Source organism: Leucoraja erinacea, chromosome 2 (genome assembly GCF_028641065.1).
Source record: "Leucoraja erinacea ecotype New England chromosome 2, Leri_hhj_1, whole genome shotgun sequence".
NCBI classification, from domain to species: domain Eukaryota; kingdom Metazoa; phylum Chordata; class Chondrichthyes; order Rajiformes; family Rajidae; genus Leucoraja; species Leucoraja erinaceus.
The window spans coordinates 23898151-23913129 of NC_073378.1; the positions used below are offsets into that span (position 1 = coordinate 23898151).

At 52.1% G+C, this 14979-nt stretch overlaps 1 protein-coding gene across 2 annotated transcripts; it reads right to left on the reverse strand.

The window, feature by feature from the left end:
• Positions 1 to 969: 969 nt before the first annotated feature.
• On the reverse strand, positions 970 to 14674 carry LOC129707818 (zinc finger protein 239-like). 2 transcript variants are annotated; one of them, XR_008725240.1, is made up of 3 exons: positions 14488 to 14674; positions 10362 to 11459; positions 970 to 1262 (listed from the first exon to the last, which is right to left on the reverse strand). XR_008725240.1 is itself a non-coding variant. In XM_055653186.1 (2 exons), the coding sequence occupies exon 2, from the start codon at positions 11326 to 11328 to the stop codon at positions 10567 to 10569; it is 762 nt and encodes a 253-aa protein (XP_055509161.1). In that variant the 5' UTR covers positions 11329 to 11459; positions 14488 to 14674; the 3' UTR covers positions 9659 to 10566. The 2 variants fall into 2 exon arrangements, 1 of the variants encoding a protein (XP_055509161.1); XM_055653186.1 differs by lacking the exon at positions 970 to 1262 and having other exon boundaries at positions 9659 to 11459.
• Between the last annotated feature and the right edge of the window lie 305 nt (positions 14675 to 14979).

The following is a 14979-nucleotide window of genomic DNA, read 5'->3' on the forward strand; positions in this document are numbered from 1 at the left end:
TTGGTTTCCCGCTGTCCTTCAACCATTGATGGCCTCCTGCAGATCGCAGGCAGTCGTGCATGCATCCAGTTGCCTCTCATCGCATTATTCCACCATTGTTGCGACTTTACTGCTGTGTCCATGCGAGTAAAACTGCGACATCTGTCCCATGCCACAATAAACTCCAGCTGCACGCAAACTATAAACTTGCAACTGTGCAGCGTAGAAACAGGCCATTGTACAAGCTCACCAATGCCTCTACTTCCCGAGACCATGGAAGTTCAACATGTCCCCTACAACTCCCACCAACTTCTACCGATGGAAATCAGTTTATCGGGATACATCCCAGCACGGTTTGGGAACAGCTCCGTCCAAGACCCGCAAGAAATCACAGAGAGTTGTGGACACAGCCCAGACCGTTGCGCACACAAACCAACCTCCCTTCCACTGACTCCATCTACACCTCACGCTGCCTCGGCAAGACCAGCAGCATCATCAAGGACCAGTCTCACCCCCAGTCACTCCCTCTTCTCCCTCTCCCATCGGGCAAGAGGTACAGAAATGTGCAAACGCACACCTCCACATTCAGGGACAGTTTCTTCCCGGCCACTATCAGAGATGGGGAGAGGGGTGTAGGGGAGGGAGGGGAGGGGGTCACAGGGCTGTAAGGTCGTCCCCTCCCACATCGCTCCATCGGACCGTCCCAGAGAGGGGGAGGTCACCTCTCACGCAACTGACACTCGAGGGAGAGACGGAGACTCCATCCTCTCCCATCGCCAGCCCCTCCCTCGCCCTCTGGTCCAGCCCCCCCAGACTCGAGTAATCGCTGAGCAAGTCTCCCCTTCCCTCTTCTCCCTCCTCATCTCCCTCTCCCTCCTCTTCATCTCCCTCATCTCCATCTCCCTCCTCTTCCTCCTCCCCCTCCTCTTCCTCCCACTCTCCATCCCTCAGCCTGGTCCCTCCGTCCCCCCTCCCCCTCAGGAACCCCCTCGCTCCGCGCCCACCACCCCTCCACTCCCCCTCCGAGGGTCTTGAGTTTAGTCCAAGCTCCGATCAAGATGGCCACCAAGGTCAGGAAGACCAAGAGGAGCAGCAGTGGGGTCATGATGCGGTCGCCGACCCCTGACCTTGCAACGGCCTGGGGTCGTCCTCCATCTTTGTCCGGGGTCGCTACCCCCCCGTGGCCGGGGTCAGAGGGCGGGGCCTGGATTAGGCCGAAGCCTGAGGTCAGAACGAGGAAGATGAGCGGCCACGAGACTCGGACAAACGACATCGTCCGCAACCTGTGGGGAGAGCAGGGTCAGTGGAGGGTCAACACGGGGTCAATAAGGGTCATCAGGGGTCTACAGGGGTGAACAAGGGTCAATGGTGGTAAACAGCGGTCATTGAGGTTCAATGGCGATGAATGGTGACTGCAGGGAGGCGATGGAGGGAAGAGGGGGAGGGAGAGAAGCAAGAGAGAGCGAGAGAGAGAGAGGGAGGGAGAGAGGGAGGAGGGAGGGAGGGGGGGAGGGAGAGAGATATGAAGGAGGGAGGGAGAAAGGGAGCAAGGGAGGGGGGAGAGAGGAGGGAGTGAGGGAGGGTGAAAAGGAAGGGGGGAGAGAGGAGGGAGGGAGTTATTCCCACACTCACCCTCGTTCTCTCCGTTTCTCTCTGTCTCGTAGCCGGGTGCAGATGGAGATGTATCGAGACGTCCGGGGACAGAGTGTAACCCCACCCCTCACACTTCCTGTCCCTCCCCCTTCCTCTCTCTCTCCCCCTCTCTCCATGTACCACAAACCACTCAAGACGTGCAAAAGTGAACGACAATGCAGGGGGGGAGACTGTGTGTGTGTGTGTGTGTGTGTGTGTGTGTGTGTGGGGGACATGCACCCCACACCCCACATACACACCCCACACCCTACCCACACACCCACCACACACAAACCCCACACGCACCTCACACACGCATCACACGCACACACGCCACACACGCACCACATTCACACGCACCCCACGACACACACACCCCACACACACACGCACCCCACACTACACACACATACCTCACACACACGCACCCCACACTACACACACATACCTACCTCACACTACACACATACCTCACACACATGCACCCCACACTACACACACATACCTCACACACACGCACCCCACTACACACACGCACCCCACTACACACACGCACACCACACCACATGTAACATAGAAAATAGGTGCAGGGAGACCCATTCGGCCCTTCGAGCCAGCACCGCCATTCATTGTGATCATGGCTGATTGTCCCCAATCAATAACCCGTTCCTGCCTTCTCCCCATATCCCTTGATTCCACTAGCCCCTTGAGCTCTATCTAACTCTCTTAAACCCATCCAGTGATTTGGCCTCCACTGCCCTCTGTGGCAGGAAATTCCACCAATTCACAACTCTCTGGGTGAAAAAAATTCTCACCTCATTCTTAAATGGCCTCCCCTTTATTCTAAGACTGTGGCCCCTGGTTTTAGACTCGCCCAACATTGGGAACATTTTTCCTGCATCTAGCTTGTCCAGTCCTTTTATAATTTTATATGTTTCTATAAGATCCCCCTCATACTTCTAAACTCCAGTGAATACAAGCCTAGTCTTTTCAATCTTTCCTCATATGACAGTCCCGCCATCCCAGGGATCAATCTTGTGAAAATACGCCGCACTGCCTCAATCACAAGGATGTCCTTCCTCAAATTAGGAGACCAAAAACTGTATGCAATACTCCAGATGTGGTCTTACCAGAGCCCTATACAACTGCAGAAGAACCTCTCTACTCCTATACTGAAATCCTTTTGTTATGAAGGCCAACATTCCATTAGCTTTCTTCACTGCCTGCTGTACCTGCACGCCAACTTTCAGTGACCGGTGTACAAGGACGCCCAGGTCTCGCTGTACCTCCCCCTTACCTAACCTAACCCCATTGTGATAGTAATCTGCCCCCTTGTTTTTGCCAAAGTGGCCAACCTCACATTTATCTATATTATACTGCATCTGCACGCATCTGCCCACTCACTCAACCTGTCCAGGTCACCCTGCAATCTCCTAACATCCTCTTCACAATTCACACTGCCACCCAGCTTTCTGTCATCCGCAAACCTGCTAATGTTGCTCCTAATTCCCTCTTCCAAATCATTAATATATATGGTAAACAGTTGCGGCCCCAACACCGAGCCTTGTGGCACTCCACTCGCCACTGCCTGCCATTCTGAAAAGGACCCGTTCACTCCCACTCTTTGCTTCCTGTCTGCCAGCCAATTTTCTATCCATGTCAACACCCTACCCCCAATATCATGTGCTCTAATTTTAGTCACCAGTCTCCCGTGTGGGACCTTATCAAAGGTTTTCTGAAAGTCTAGATACACTACATCCACTGGCTCCCCTTCACCCATTTTACTTGTCACATCCTCAAAAAATTCCAGAAGATTAGTCAAGCATGATTTCCCTTTCATAAAACCATGTTGACTTGGACTAATCATTTTACTGCTCTCCAAATGCCCCATTATTACCTCTTTAATAATTGACTCCAGCATCTTTCCCACCACCGAAGTCAGGCTAACTGGACTGTAATTCCCCGTTTTCTCTCTCGCTCCTTTCTCCAGGAGCAGGGAGGTTCTACTGCAGTTGTACAGGGTCTTGGTGAGATCACACCTGGAGTATTGCATACAGTTTTGGTCTCCTAATCTTCTTGCCATAGAGGGAGTACAGAGAAGGTTCACCAGTGATTCCTGGGATGTCAGGACTTTCATATGTAGACTGGATAGACTCGGCTTGTACTCGCTAGAATCTAGAAGATTGAGGGGGGATCTTATAGAAACTTACAAAATTATTAAGGGGTTGGACAGGCTTGATGCAGGAAGATTGTTCCCGATGTTGGGGAAGTCCAGAACAAGGGGTCACAGTTTAAGGATAAGGGGGAAATCTTTTAGGACCAAGATGAGAAAATCATTTTTCACACAGAGAGTGGTGAATCTCTGGAATTCTCTGCCACAGAAAGTAATTGAGGCCAGTTCATTGTCTATATTTAAGAGGGAGTTAGATGAGGCCCTTGTGGCTAAAGGTATCGGGGGTATGGAGAGAAGGCGGTACAGGATACTGAGTTGGATGATTAGCCATGATCATATTGAATGGCGGTGCAGGCTCGAAGGGCCGAATGGCCTACTCCTGCACCTATTTTCTGTTTCTGTTTCTTGAAAAGTGGTTAGCTATCCTCCAATCCACAGAAACTGATCTTGAATCTATTGAACATTGGAAAATGATCACCAATGCGTCCACTATTTCTAGAGCCACCTCCCTGAGGATCCTAGGATGCAGACCATCACGCCCAGGGGATTTATCATCCCTCAGTCCCATTAGCCTACCCAATACTATTTCACGCCTAATTAAAATGTATTTCAGTTCCTCAACCCCCTTAGATCCTTTGTCCTCCAGTACATCTGTAAGATTGTTTGTGTCTTCCTTAGTGAAGACAGATCCGAAGTACCTGTTCAACTCTTCTGCCATTTCCTTGTTCCCCATAATAATTTCACCCATGTCTGCCTTCAAGGGACCCACATATGACTTTGCTATTCTTTTTCCTTTAACATATCTAAAGAAGCTTTTACTGTCCTTCTTTATATTCCTGGCCAGCTTCCCCTCGTACTTCATCTTTTCAGCCCGTATTGCCCGTTTTGTTTCCTTCTGTTGACCCATGAAATTTCCCAATCCTCTGGCTTCCAGCTACTCTTTGCTATGTTATACATCTTTTCTTTTAGTTTTATTCTATCCCTAACTTCTCGTCAGCCACGGTTGCCTGCTACTCCCCTTAGAATCTTTCTTCCTTTTTGGAATGAAATGATCCTGCATATTCCGGATTATGCCCAGAAATTCCTGCCATTGCTGTTCCACCGTCATTCCTGCTAGAATCCCTTTCCAGTCTACCTTGGCCAGCTCCCCTCTCATGCCTTCATAGTCCCCTTTGTTAAGCTGCATCACTGCCACTGCCGATTTAACCTTCTCCTTCTCAAATTGCAGATTAAAACTAATCATATTATGATCACTACCTCCAAGCGGTTCCTTTACCTCGAGATCTCTTATCAAATTTGGTTCATTGGACAACACTAAATCCAGAATTGCCTTTTCTCTGGCCGGCTACAATACAAGCTGCTCTAAGAATCCATCTCGGAGGCACTCTACAAATTCTCTTTCTTGGGGTCCTGAACCAACCTGATTTTCCCAATCTACCTGCATATTGAAATCCCCCATCACCACAGTGGAATTACCTTTGTTACATGCCAGTTTTAACTCCTGCTGCAACTTACACCCTATATCAGGGCTACTATTTGGGGGTCTGTAGATAACACCAATTAGTGTCTTCTTCCCTTTGCAATTCCTCATCTCAATCCAGTGACTCTGCCTCGTCAGTCCCTATGTCCTCGCAAGGGACTGAATTCCATCCCTCACCAGAAGAGCTACCCCCCCCCCCCCCCCCTCCCCCCCACTCCTCTGTCCACCTGCCTGTCCTTTCTATAGGATGTATAACCCTGAATATTAAGTTCCCGGACCCGATCCTCCTGCAGCCACGTCTCAGTAATCCCCACAATGTCATATCTACAAGCCTCTATCTGAGTCTTAAGCTCATCTACTTTACTTCTTATACTCGCGCATTCAAGTACAGTACTTTTAATTCCTTACGCATCTCACCATTCACATCGATCCCTATTACACTTGGTCATACTCTCCTGTCCCTTTGTGAGCTTTCTTTCCCATTAATTCTGGGGTCATTAACTATCCCTTTACTCTCTTTCCCTTTAACTCCGTCTTTGGCTATCCTGTACTGTACACTGACAATGACAATTAAAATTGAATCTGAATCTGAAATTGAATCTGAATCTGAATCTTTAGTTTAAAGCCACCTGTCTCACAGTGGCAAACCTGCCTGCCAGAATGCTGGTCCCCCACCTGTTAAGGTGCAATCCGTCCCTTTTGTACAGTTCCCCCTTACTCCAAAACAGATCTAAGTGGTCTAAGAATCTAAATCCCTGCCCCCTGCACCAGTTCCCCAGCCACACATTCAGGTCCTGTATCTCCCTGTTCCTGCTCTCACCAGCACGAGGAACTGGAAGTAGACCGGAGATAACCACCCTGGAGGTCCTGCTTTTCAGCATTTTTCCGAGCTCTCTAAAAGTCACGCTTCAGAATATTCATCCCCTTTCTGACATCATTTGTGCCAACATGCACTACAACGGCTGTTCACCTTCGCCCTCTGCACTCTGACCGTGACATCCTGGATCCTGGTACCCGGGAGGCAGCACACCATCCTCGAATCCCGTCTGTTGCCGCAAAAACCCCTGTCCGTACCTCTCACAATGGAGTCTCCAACCACCACTGGTTGCCTGACGTCTTCTGTCTCCCGACAGCTTCTAAGTGGGTGAACCGGTTCACAAGAGCTACAACACCCGGGGACCTGTGCATTCCATGTTTACTTCCATTACTCACCGTCATCCACCTTCTCTCTTCCAGTACCCTAGGTGTAACAATCTTGCTGTTGGACTCGTCGAGTAACGACTCAGTTTCTCAGACGAACCAGTTCCCCAACACGGTGCTTCAGGAGCTGTACCTGGATGCACTTCTCACTTGTCGCAGCCAGAGGCACCAGCAGTGTCCTTGACCTCCCACATACTGCAAGCATCGCACTGAATCAGCTTACATCTTCTTTCGTCTCTCCCTCTCCAACATTTTGCGTAGTCTCCTCGCCAAAGACTCTCATGCCAGACTCACAAGGCCGCTCCCTCACTGCCGCTTCCTAAGAGCCGCCTTACTTATATTGACTGATAAATTGCCTAATTTACCAATTTACAAACCAAATTCCTCAGTTTTAAACAGTTTTCCCCCTCTGACTCACTTCTAACTCTCGTCCCACTCGGGCTAGAGCCAATCAGTGCTTTTTCCTGCTTCTCTTTGCTGCTGTTCTTCAAAATCCACGGGGGCTCTGAGAAGCTCTCAAAATCCACAGAGACCCCACACACACCGCATACACACTCCATATACACACCCCACACATGCAAACACACCACACACACGCACACACCCCACAAACACGCACTCACACACCCCACACACACGCACCACACACACACACACCACACACACACACACATACTCATAGACACCTCACACACGCAGACACACACACCCCACACACACACACTCACACACACCCCGCACACACCCCACTACACATACACGCACCACATGCGCACACACACGCAGTCCACACGACACACACACGCCCCCACACACACACACAACGCAGGCACCCCACACACACGCAGGCACCCCACACACACGCACATACAACCCCACACACACACTTAGACACCACACACACACACCACACCCCCCCCCCACACCCCCACACACACACACCCACATACACACACACACAGAGGGACACTGTACAAAGAGGTGGTGAGAAGGACGGCTCCAGGAGTTTTCCCGGAGACTCGGACTGAAGATGGACGGGTGATGAGAGGAACGATGTTTCACTTCAGATTAAAACCCCGTGACTAGTGTGTACGGACCCAGTGGTCCATTTCTCCATCTCACCAGCTTCTACACAAGCTCACCAACGCCTCTACTTCTGTAGAAGGTTTAGGAAGTTCAACATGTCCCCAATGACTCTCTGCACCTTCTACAGATGCGCCGTGGAAATCATTTTATCGGGATGCATCCCAACACGGTTTGGGAAGAGCTCCGTCCAAGACCCACGAGAAATCGGAGAGTGGTGAACGCAGCCCAGACCATCACGCACACAAACCAACCTCCCTTCCATTGACTCCATCTACACCTCACGCTGCCTCGGCAAGGCCAGCAGCACAATCAATGACCAGTCTCACCCAGTCACTCCATCTTCTCCCCTCTCCCATCGGGCAAGAGGTACAGAAGTGTGAAAACGCACACCTCCACATTCAGGGACAATTTCTTTCCTGCTGTTATTAGGCAACTGAACCGTCCTCTCACCATCTAGAGAGCGGTCCTGACCTCCCATCTACCCCATTGGAGACCCTTGCACTATCTTTAATCGGACTTTACCTTGTACGAAACGTTATTCCATTTATCCTGTATCTGTACACTGTGGACGGCTCGATTGTAATCATGTACAGTCTTTCCGCTGACTGGATAGCACGCAATAAAAAAGTTTTTCACTGTACCTCGGTACACGGGACAATAAACTAAACTAAACTTTCCCTCTCTCTCAAAGCAAGCTCAATGCTAGCATTTATATCAAGACGGCTTGTATACAAACGCAGGGATGTAATACTGAGGCTCTATAAGGCGCTGGTCAGGCCGCATTTGGAAAATTGTGAGCAGTTTTGGGACCCGTATCTGAGGAAGGATGTGCCGGCTCTGGAGAGGGTCCAGAGGATGTTTACAAGAATGAGTGGGTTAACATCTGATGAGCGTTTGTTGGCGCTGGGCCTGTACTCGCTGGAGTTTAGAAGGATGAGGGGGACCTCATTGAAACTTCCCAAATAATGAAAGGCTTGGATAGAGTGGATGTGGAGAGGATGTTTCCATCAGCGGGAGAGTCTAGGACCAGAGGGCATAGCCTCAGAATTAAAGGGCGTTCCTTTAGGAAGGAGATGAGGAGGAATTTCTATAGCCAGAGGGTGGTGAATCTGTGGGATTCATTGCCAGACGACGGTGGAGGCCAAGCCAGTGGATATATTTAAGGCAGAGATAGATTGTTGATCAGTACAGGTGTGAGGGGTTTTGGGGGAAGAAGGCAGGAGAATGGGGTTAGGAGGGAGAGATAGATCAGCCATGATTGAATGGTGGTGTAGACTCGATGGGCCGAATGGCCTAATTCTGCTCCATTCACTGATGACCTTCTGGAGAGTCAGAAAGTCACCATGCAGCTTTAGAGGATTTTAGTCAGGCAACATTTGGGTATTGGGGTCAGATCTGGTCACCCCCATTACAGGATGTGGAGGCTTTGGAGGTGGTGCAGAGTAGCCTCGATGGGCCGAATGGCCTAGTTCTGCTCCTGTGTTTAGTGAAGCTCTACATTCTACAACAAGGTGTTAAACCGCCACAGAGACAGAGAGCGCTGTGCGGTCAGAGTGAGAAATAACTTGTTCTGTATGAGTGTGTATGAGAGAGGGGGAGAGGGACGGGGAGGGGAAAGAGAGGGGGGGGGGGGAGAGGAGAGGAAGAGGGAGAGGGAGGGTAGAGGGAGGGGGGAGACAGTGAGAAAGGGAGAGAGGGGGAAGAGGGGCGAACAGAGAGAGAGAGAGAGAGAGAGAGGGAGCGAGAGAGAGAGAGAGAGAGGGAGGGAGAGAGAGAGGGAGCGAGAGGGAGGGATAGGGCAGAGAGAGGGAGGGAGAGGGGGAGAGATGGAGTGGAGAGAGAGAGGGAGAGAGAGGCAGAGAGGTTGAGAGAGATACACAGAGAAACTCGATGGGAACGAGTGTGTGTGAGCAGGGACAGGATGTGGTCAGTACAGGTTAGAGGGGGAGAGAGATTTTGTGTGAAGCTTTGCAACTACAGTGATGAGAGAGAGAGAAGAGAGAGAGGAGGGAGGGAGAGGGAGGAGAGGGAGAGGGAGAGGGAGAGGGAGAGGGAGGGAGGGAGGGAGAGGGGAAGGGAGAGGGAGAGGGGGAGAGAGAGGAGGGAGGGAGAGAGGGAGAGGGAGAGGGAGAGGGAGAGGGAGAGGGAGAGGGAGAGAAATATGCAGAAGTGCAGTGTGGAGTTTCTTTCAAGTCAAGTCAAGTCAGTCACTCAAGTTTCCGACTGTTATCAGACAACTGAACCATCCTCTCACCAACTAGAGCGGTTCTGACCTCCCATTTACGAAACTGAACGGAACTGAATGAGACAGCCACCCAGCACGGAAACAGGCCCTTCAGCCCAACTTGCCCACTCCGCCCAACATGCCCCATCTACACAAGTCACAGAAACAGGCCCTTCAGCCCAACTTGCCCACTCCGCCCAACATGCCCCATCTACACAAGTCACAGAAACAGGCCCTTCAGCCCAACCTGCCTACACCGGCCAACATGTCCCATCTACACTAGTCACCCAGCATAGAAACAGCCCCATCAGCCCAGCGATATCTCTGGAGAGAAGGAATGGGTGCCGAGACTGAAGAGGGTCTCGAGCCGAAAAGTAACCCATTCCATCCAACATTTTGTGTCTACCTAAACAGCGCCTGTCTATCCATGTCGCAATGTGCCAGCAGGCTGGAGGAGCGGGCAAAGGCCTTGACACAGGGCGGGCAGGTGAAGAGGTGCTGGCCGGTGTGGACTCGCCGGTGCTCCAGCAGGTGGTCAAGGTGGGTGAAGCCCTTATCACAGGACGGGCAGGGGAAGGGACTCTCACCGCTGTGGGTACGCCAGTGCTGCCAGTCTTGCCACATTCAGCACACGCTAAGGGTCTCTCTCCGGCGTGTAGCCGCTGGTTCCCCCGCAGCCTCCGTGCACTCTTGAAACGCTTGCCGCAGTGGGAGCTGCCGCAACTCCCGCGAGCTGTCGAACGCCTCCCCGCAGTACAGGCAGTCGTAGGGTTGGCCACTGCTGTGCATGCGTTAGTGAGACAGGGTGTGGGAGGCCGTGGCAAAGCGCTCTTCACACACAGGGCTGGGGACGGGACGGTCGCCGGTGTGCATATGCTGGTGGGACAGTAGCCCGGAGGAGTTGATGAAGCCCTGGTTGCAGATGAAGGGGTGCTCGACTGTGTGGGTGCGCTGGTGCCTCAGTAGGTGGCTGGAGCGGGTGAAGCCCTTGCCACACTGGGTGCAGGTGTAGGGCCGCTCCCCGGTGTGGGTGTGCTGGTGCCTCAGCAGGTGACAGGACTGGGTGAAACCGTTGCCACATTGGGCGCAGATGAAGGGGCGCTCGTCGGTGTGGCTGCGCTGGTGCCTCAGCAAGTGGCTGGAGCAGGTGAAGCCCTTGCCACAGTCGCCGCAGGTGTAGGGCCGCTCCCCAGTGTGCAGGCGCCTGTGCACCTTCAGGTTAGTGGGCCACTTGAAGACTTTGCCGCAGTCAGAGCAGGTGAAGGGCCGCTCACAGCTGTGTACCCGCCGGTGCTCCCACAGGCCCGCCGGCTGGGCAAAGCTCTTGCCACAGATGGAGCAGCCATAGGGCTTCTCGCCCGTGTGCAAACGCTGGTGCTCCTTCAGGTCATTCGCCGTCTTGAAGCGCTTGCTGCAGTCAGAGCAGTCGAAGGGGCGTTCTCCCGTGTGCACCCGCCGGTGGGTCTCCAGCTGGCTCGGCTTCTGCCAGGCCTTGCCACACACGTCGCACTCATAACGCTTCTCCTTGTTGTGCCCCGTCATGTGGTCCTCCATCGAAGCTCAGCCCCTCGAAGCTCAGCCCGCACACCGAGCAGATGGAACGGGGGGGGCTCACCGGCACCCTGGCCGCCCTCAATGGCCGCTCATGTCCCCGTCTCTCCATCCACAGCAACGGCTCCTAAACCCTGCAGGAGGGGAACACAGAGGGTCAACAAGCTGGCAAACAGGACATTACTAACGCGTGAACATTACAAGTGTTTGGGAATCATAACAGCAGCCTCGTCGTGGCGATCCCTGGAAGTGACAACACGATGCACTCTGTGACGCATCGGGCAACAATTCTGTCAACATGTTGGACGATGACAGAAGGCAAAAGCGAGCGCCATCGTCTGACACATGATCGAATTAGTGCTTGAAGGGGGGGGGTGGGAGGGGTAGTGGGGTGAGGGGTTCAGGGGGATGGGGGTAGGAGTGGCTGGAGTGGGGGGGGTCAGGGGGGTTGGGGGGAAATTGCCCGTTCACACGCAGCTGCCACAGCAAAGTGTACATACGGTGATGACAAACGCAACAAATGCAATATTCAGTGCAGAGCTGTGCAAGATTGTGTTGCAGAAAGCCCAAGGTAGCACAGACGAGAAGGGCCAAATGGCCTGTCTCTGGGAAGAACGATCACCGACACTGACCATGTGGAGTTTGCATGCTCCCCAACCCACCCTCCCATGGTGTAGAGCCGACCGCGCCGTGACAATGTGCGGCTCCGATTGGCGGAGAGCGGTCTGCCAGAGGGGAGGGGCTACGGATCAACCAATAGGATGTGGCCACCTGCGGCGGGAGCGGCTCCGATTGGTCAGACATAAGGAAGGGGCGGTACCTGGTCTGTGACATCAACCCAGGAGAGGCAGGACCTGTTCCCATTGGCCGCTGGTGCTGCCCGTCAGTGGAGGTGAGGGAGGGGGCGGGACCCGCTCCCAATGCCCTTATTCTTAAACGGTGGCCCCTGGTTCTGGACTACCCCAACATCGGTAACATGTTTCCTGCATCTAACCTGTCAAATCCCTTAATAATTGTACATGTTTCTATAAGATCCCCTGTGATCCTTCTAAATTCTAGTGAATACAAGCCCAGAAACCCATTCTTTCATCATATGACAGTCCCGCCATACCCGGAATTAACCTGGTGAACCTAAGCTGCAATCCCTCAATAGCAAGAATGTCCTTCCTCAAATTAGGAGACCAAACCTGCACACAATACTCCAGATTTGGTCTCACTAGGGCCCTGTACAACAGCAGTAGGACCTCCTTGCTCCTAAACTCAACTCCTCTCGCTTTGAAGGCCAACATGTCATTATTTTTCTTCACTGCCTGCTGTACCCGCATGCTTACTTTCAGTGACTGATGTACAAGGACCCCCAGATCTCGTTGCACTTCCCTGACACCATTCAGATAATAGATTGCTGGAGTGCTCCAATTTTTCCCACCAATCTCCTATCAAAGGCTTTCTGAAAGTCCAGGTACACTTCATCCACTGGCTCTCCCATGTCCATTTTCCTAGTTACATCCTCAAAAAATTCCAGAAGATTAATCAAGCATGATTTCACCATCGTAAATCCATCCTGTTGCTGTTATCCAAATGTGCCACTATTTCATCTATTATAATTGACTCCAGCATCTTCCCCACCACTGATGTCAGGCTAACTGGTCTATATTTCCCTGTTTTCTCACTCCCTCCTTTCTTAAAAAGTGGGATAACATAAGCTACCCTACAATCCACAGGAACAAATAGAACAGATAGAATCTATAGAACATTGGAAAATGATCACCAATGCATCCACAATTTCTATAGACACTTCCTTAAGTACCCTGGGATGCAGACCATCAGGCCTTGGGGATTTATCAGCCTTCAGTCCCATCAGTCTACCCAACACCATTTCCTGCCTAATATGAATTTCCTTCAGTTCCTCCGTCACCCCAGATCCTCTGGCCACTAGTACATATGGGAGATTGTTTGTTTTCCTTAGTGAAGACGGATCCAAAGTACCTGTTCAACTCATCTGCCATTTCCTTGTTCCCAATAATAAATTCACGTATTTCTGTCTTCAAGGGATGCACATTTGTCTTAACTCATTTTTTCCTCTTCACATACCTAAAGAAGCTTTTACTATCCTCCTTTATATTCTTGGCTAGCTTACCTTCGTACCTCATCTTTTCTCCCCGTATTGCCTTTTTAGTTATTTTCTGTTGCTCTCTAAATGTTTCCCAATCCTCTGGATTCCCGCTCATCTTTGTTATGTGATAGTTCTTCTCTTTAGCTGACCCCACTGTCAGCCATGGTCGCCCCTTACTCCCCTTGGAATCTTCATTCCTCTTTGGAATGAACTGATCCTGCACCTTCTGTATTATTTGCAGAAATACCTGGCCTTGTTGTTCCACTGTCATCCCTGCTAGTGTATCTTTCCAATCAACTTTGGCCAGCTCCTCCCTCATGGCCCCATCGTCCCCTTTGCTGAACTGTAACACTGACACCTCCGATTTCCCCTTCTCCCTCTCCAATTGTAGATTAAAACTTATCAGCCATGTCTCTGTAATTCCCACAACATCATACTTGCCAGTTTCTAACTGAGCCTCAAGCCTGTCCACTTTATTTCTTATAATTCGTGCATTCATTACTCCTCTCCCCTTCCACATGATTCCTATTTCACTTGGCCATACTCGTTAATTCTGGTGTTTTTTATTAACTTTTCCTGAACTCTCTTTCCCTTTAACACCATCCTTGTATCCTTGCACCGCGGCCTCCCGCCGCCAGGGGGCGCTGCAGACAGAGGACCAGAGGCGATGCAACGAGCCCTTCAATTGACAGGGGGCGCTGCAGACAGAGAAACAAAGGCGAGGCGCAATAGCCGTGGAAACCGCTGCAGGATCTTTGGTGGAAACATAGACGCTGCACCGCGGCCTCCCGCCGCCAGGGGGTGCAATAGCCGGGGAAAAAGCGACGCTGAACCGCGGCCTCCCGCCGCAGGGGGCGCTGAAGCCAGAGGACCAGAGGGCGCCCAGACCTCCTTCCCTGCCTCACTCAAATACATCTTTCTCTCTCTCCCCGCCCGCACGTCTCGGTCTCGGTCTCCTCGGGCCGCCGCCGCCGCGGGATCGCCCTGGTGAAGGGAGCAGGGAGCAGGGAAAGGACGCGGGGCCGAGCGGCGGCGGCGACTGTTCCCACCTGAGCTCCCCCTGCTCCTCCCGTCCACAGATCTATGATCTTTGCCCATAACCAACTGTATCTTGCTCCCGGCGGCTGCGCACCGGCCCGCCTCACGTGATCAGAACCGCGTCACCGGCCCGCCTCACGTGATCAGAACCGCGTCACCGCCCCGTCCCACGTGATCAGATTCGCGTCACCGGCTCGCCCACGTGATCAGGTACTCGTCACCGGCCCGCCCCACGTGATCAGATCCGCGTCACCGGCCCGCCTCACGTGATCAGATCCGCGTCACCGGCTCGCCCACGTGATCAGGACACGGCCACGCCCACCGCCGCTATAATGACAAAATAATCAAGCTCTACATTTTGGTTTAGTTCTTGTAAATAGGCTCCAAAATACGGCCCGCGGGCCACATCAGGCCCACCACCAGATTTTTCAAGTTCAACTTCGAGTCAGGGAGCGTAGCAAGTCTCAGTGTTATTACCAGTTAGGTCATAGAAACATAGAAAA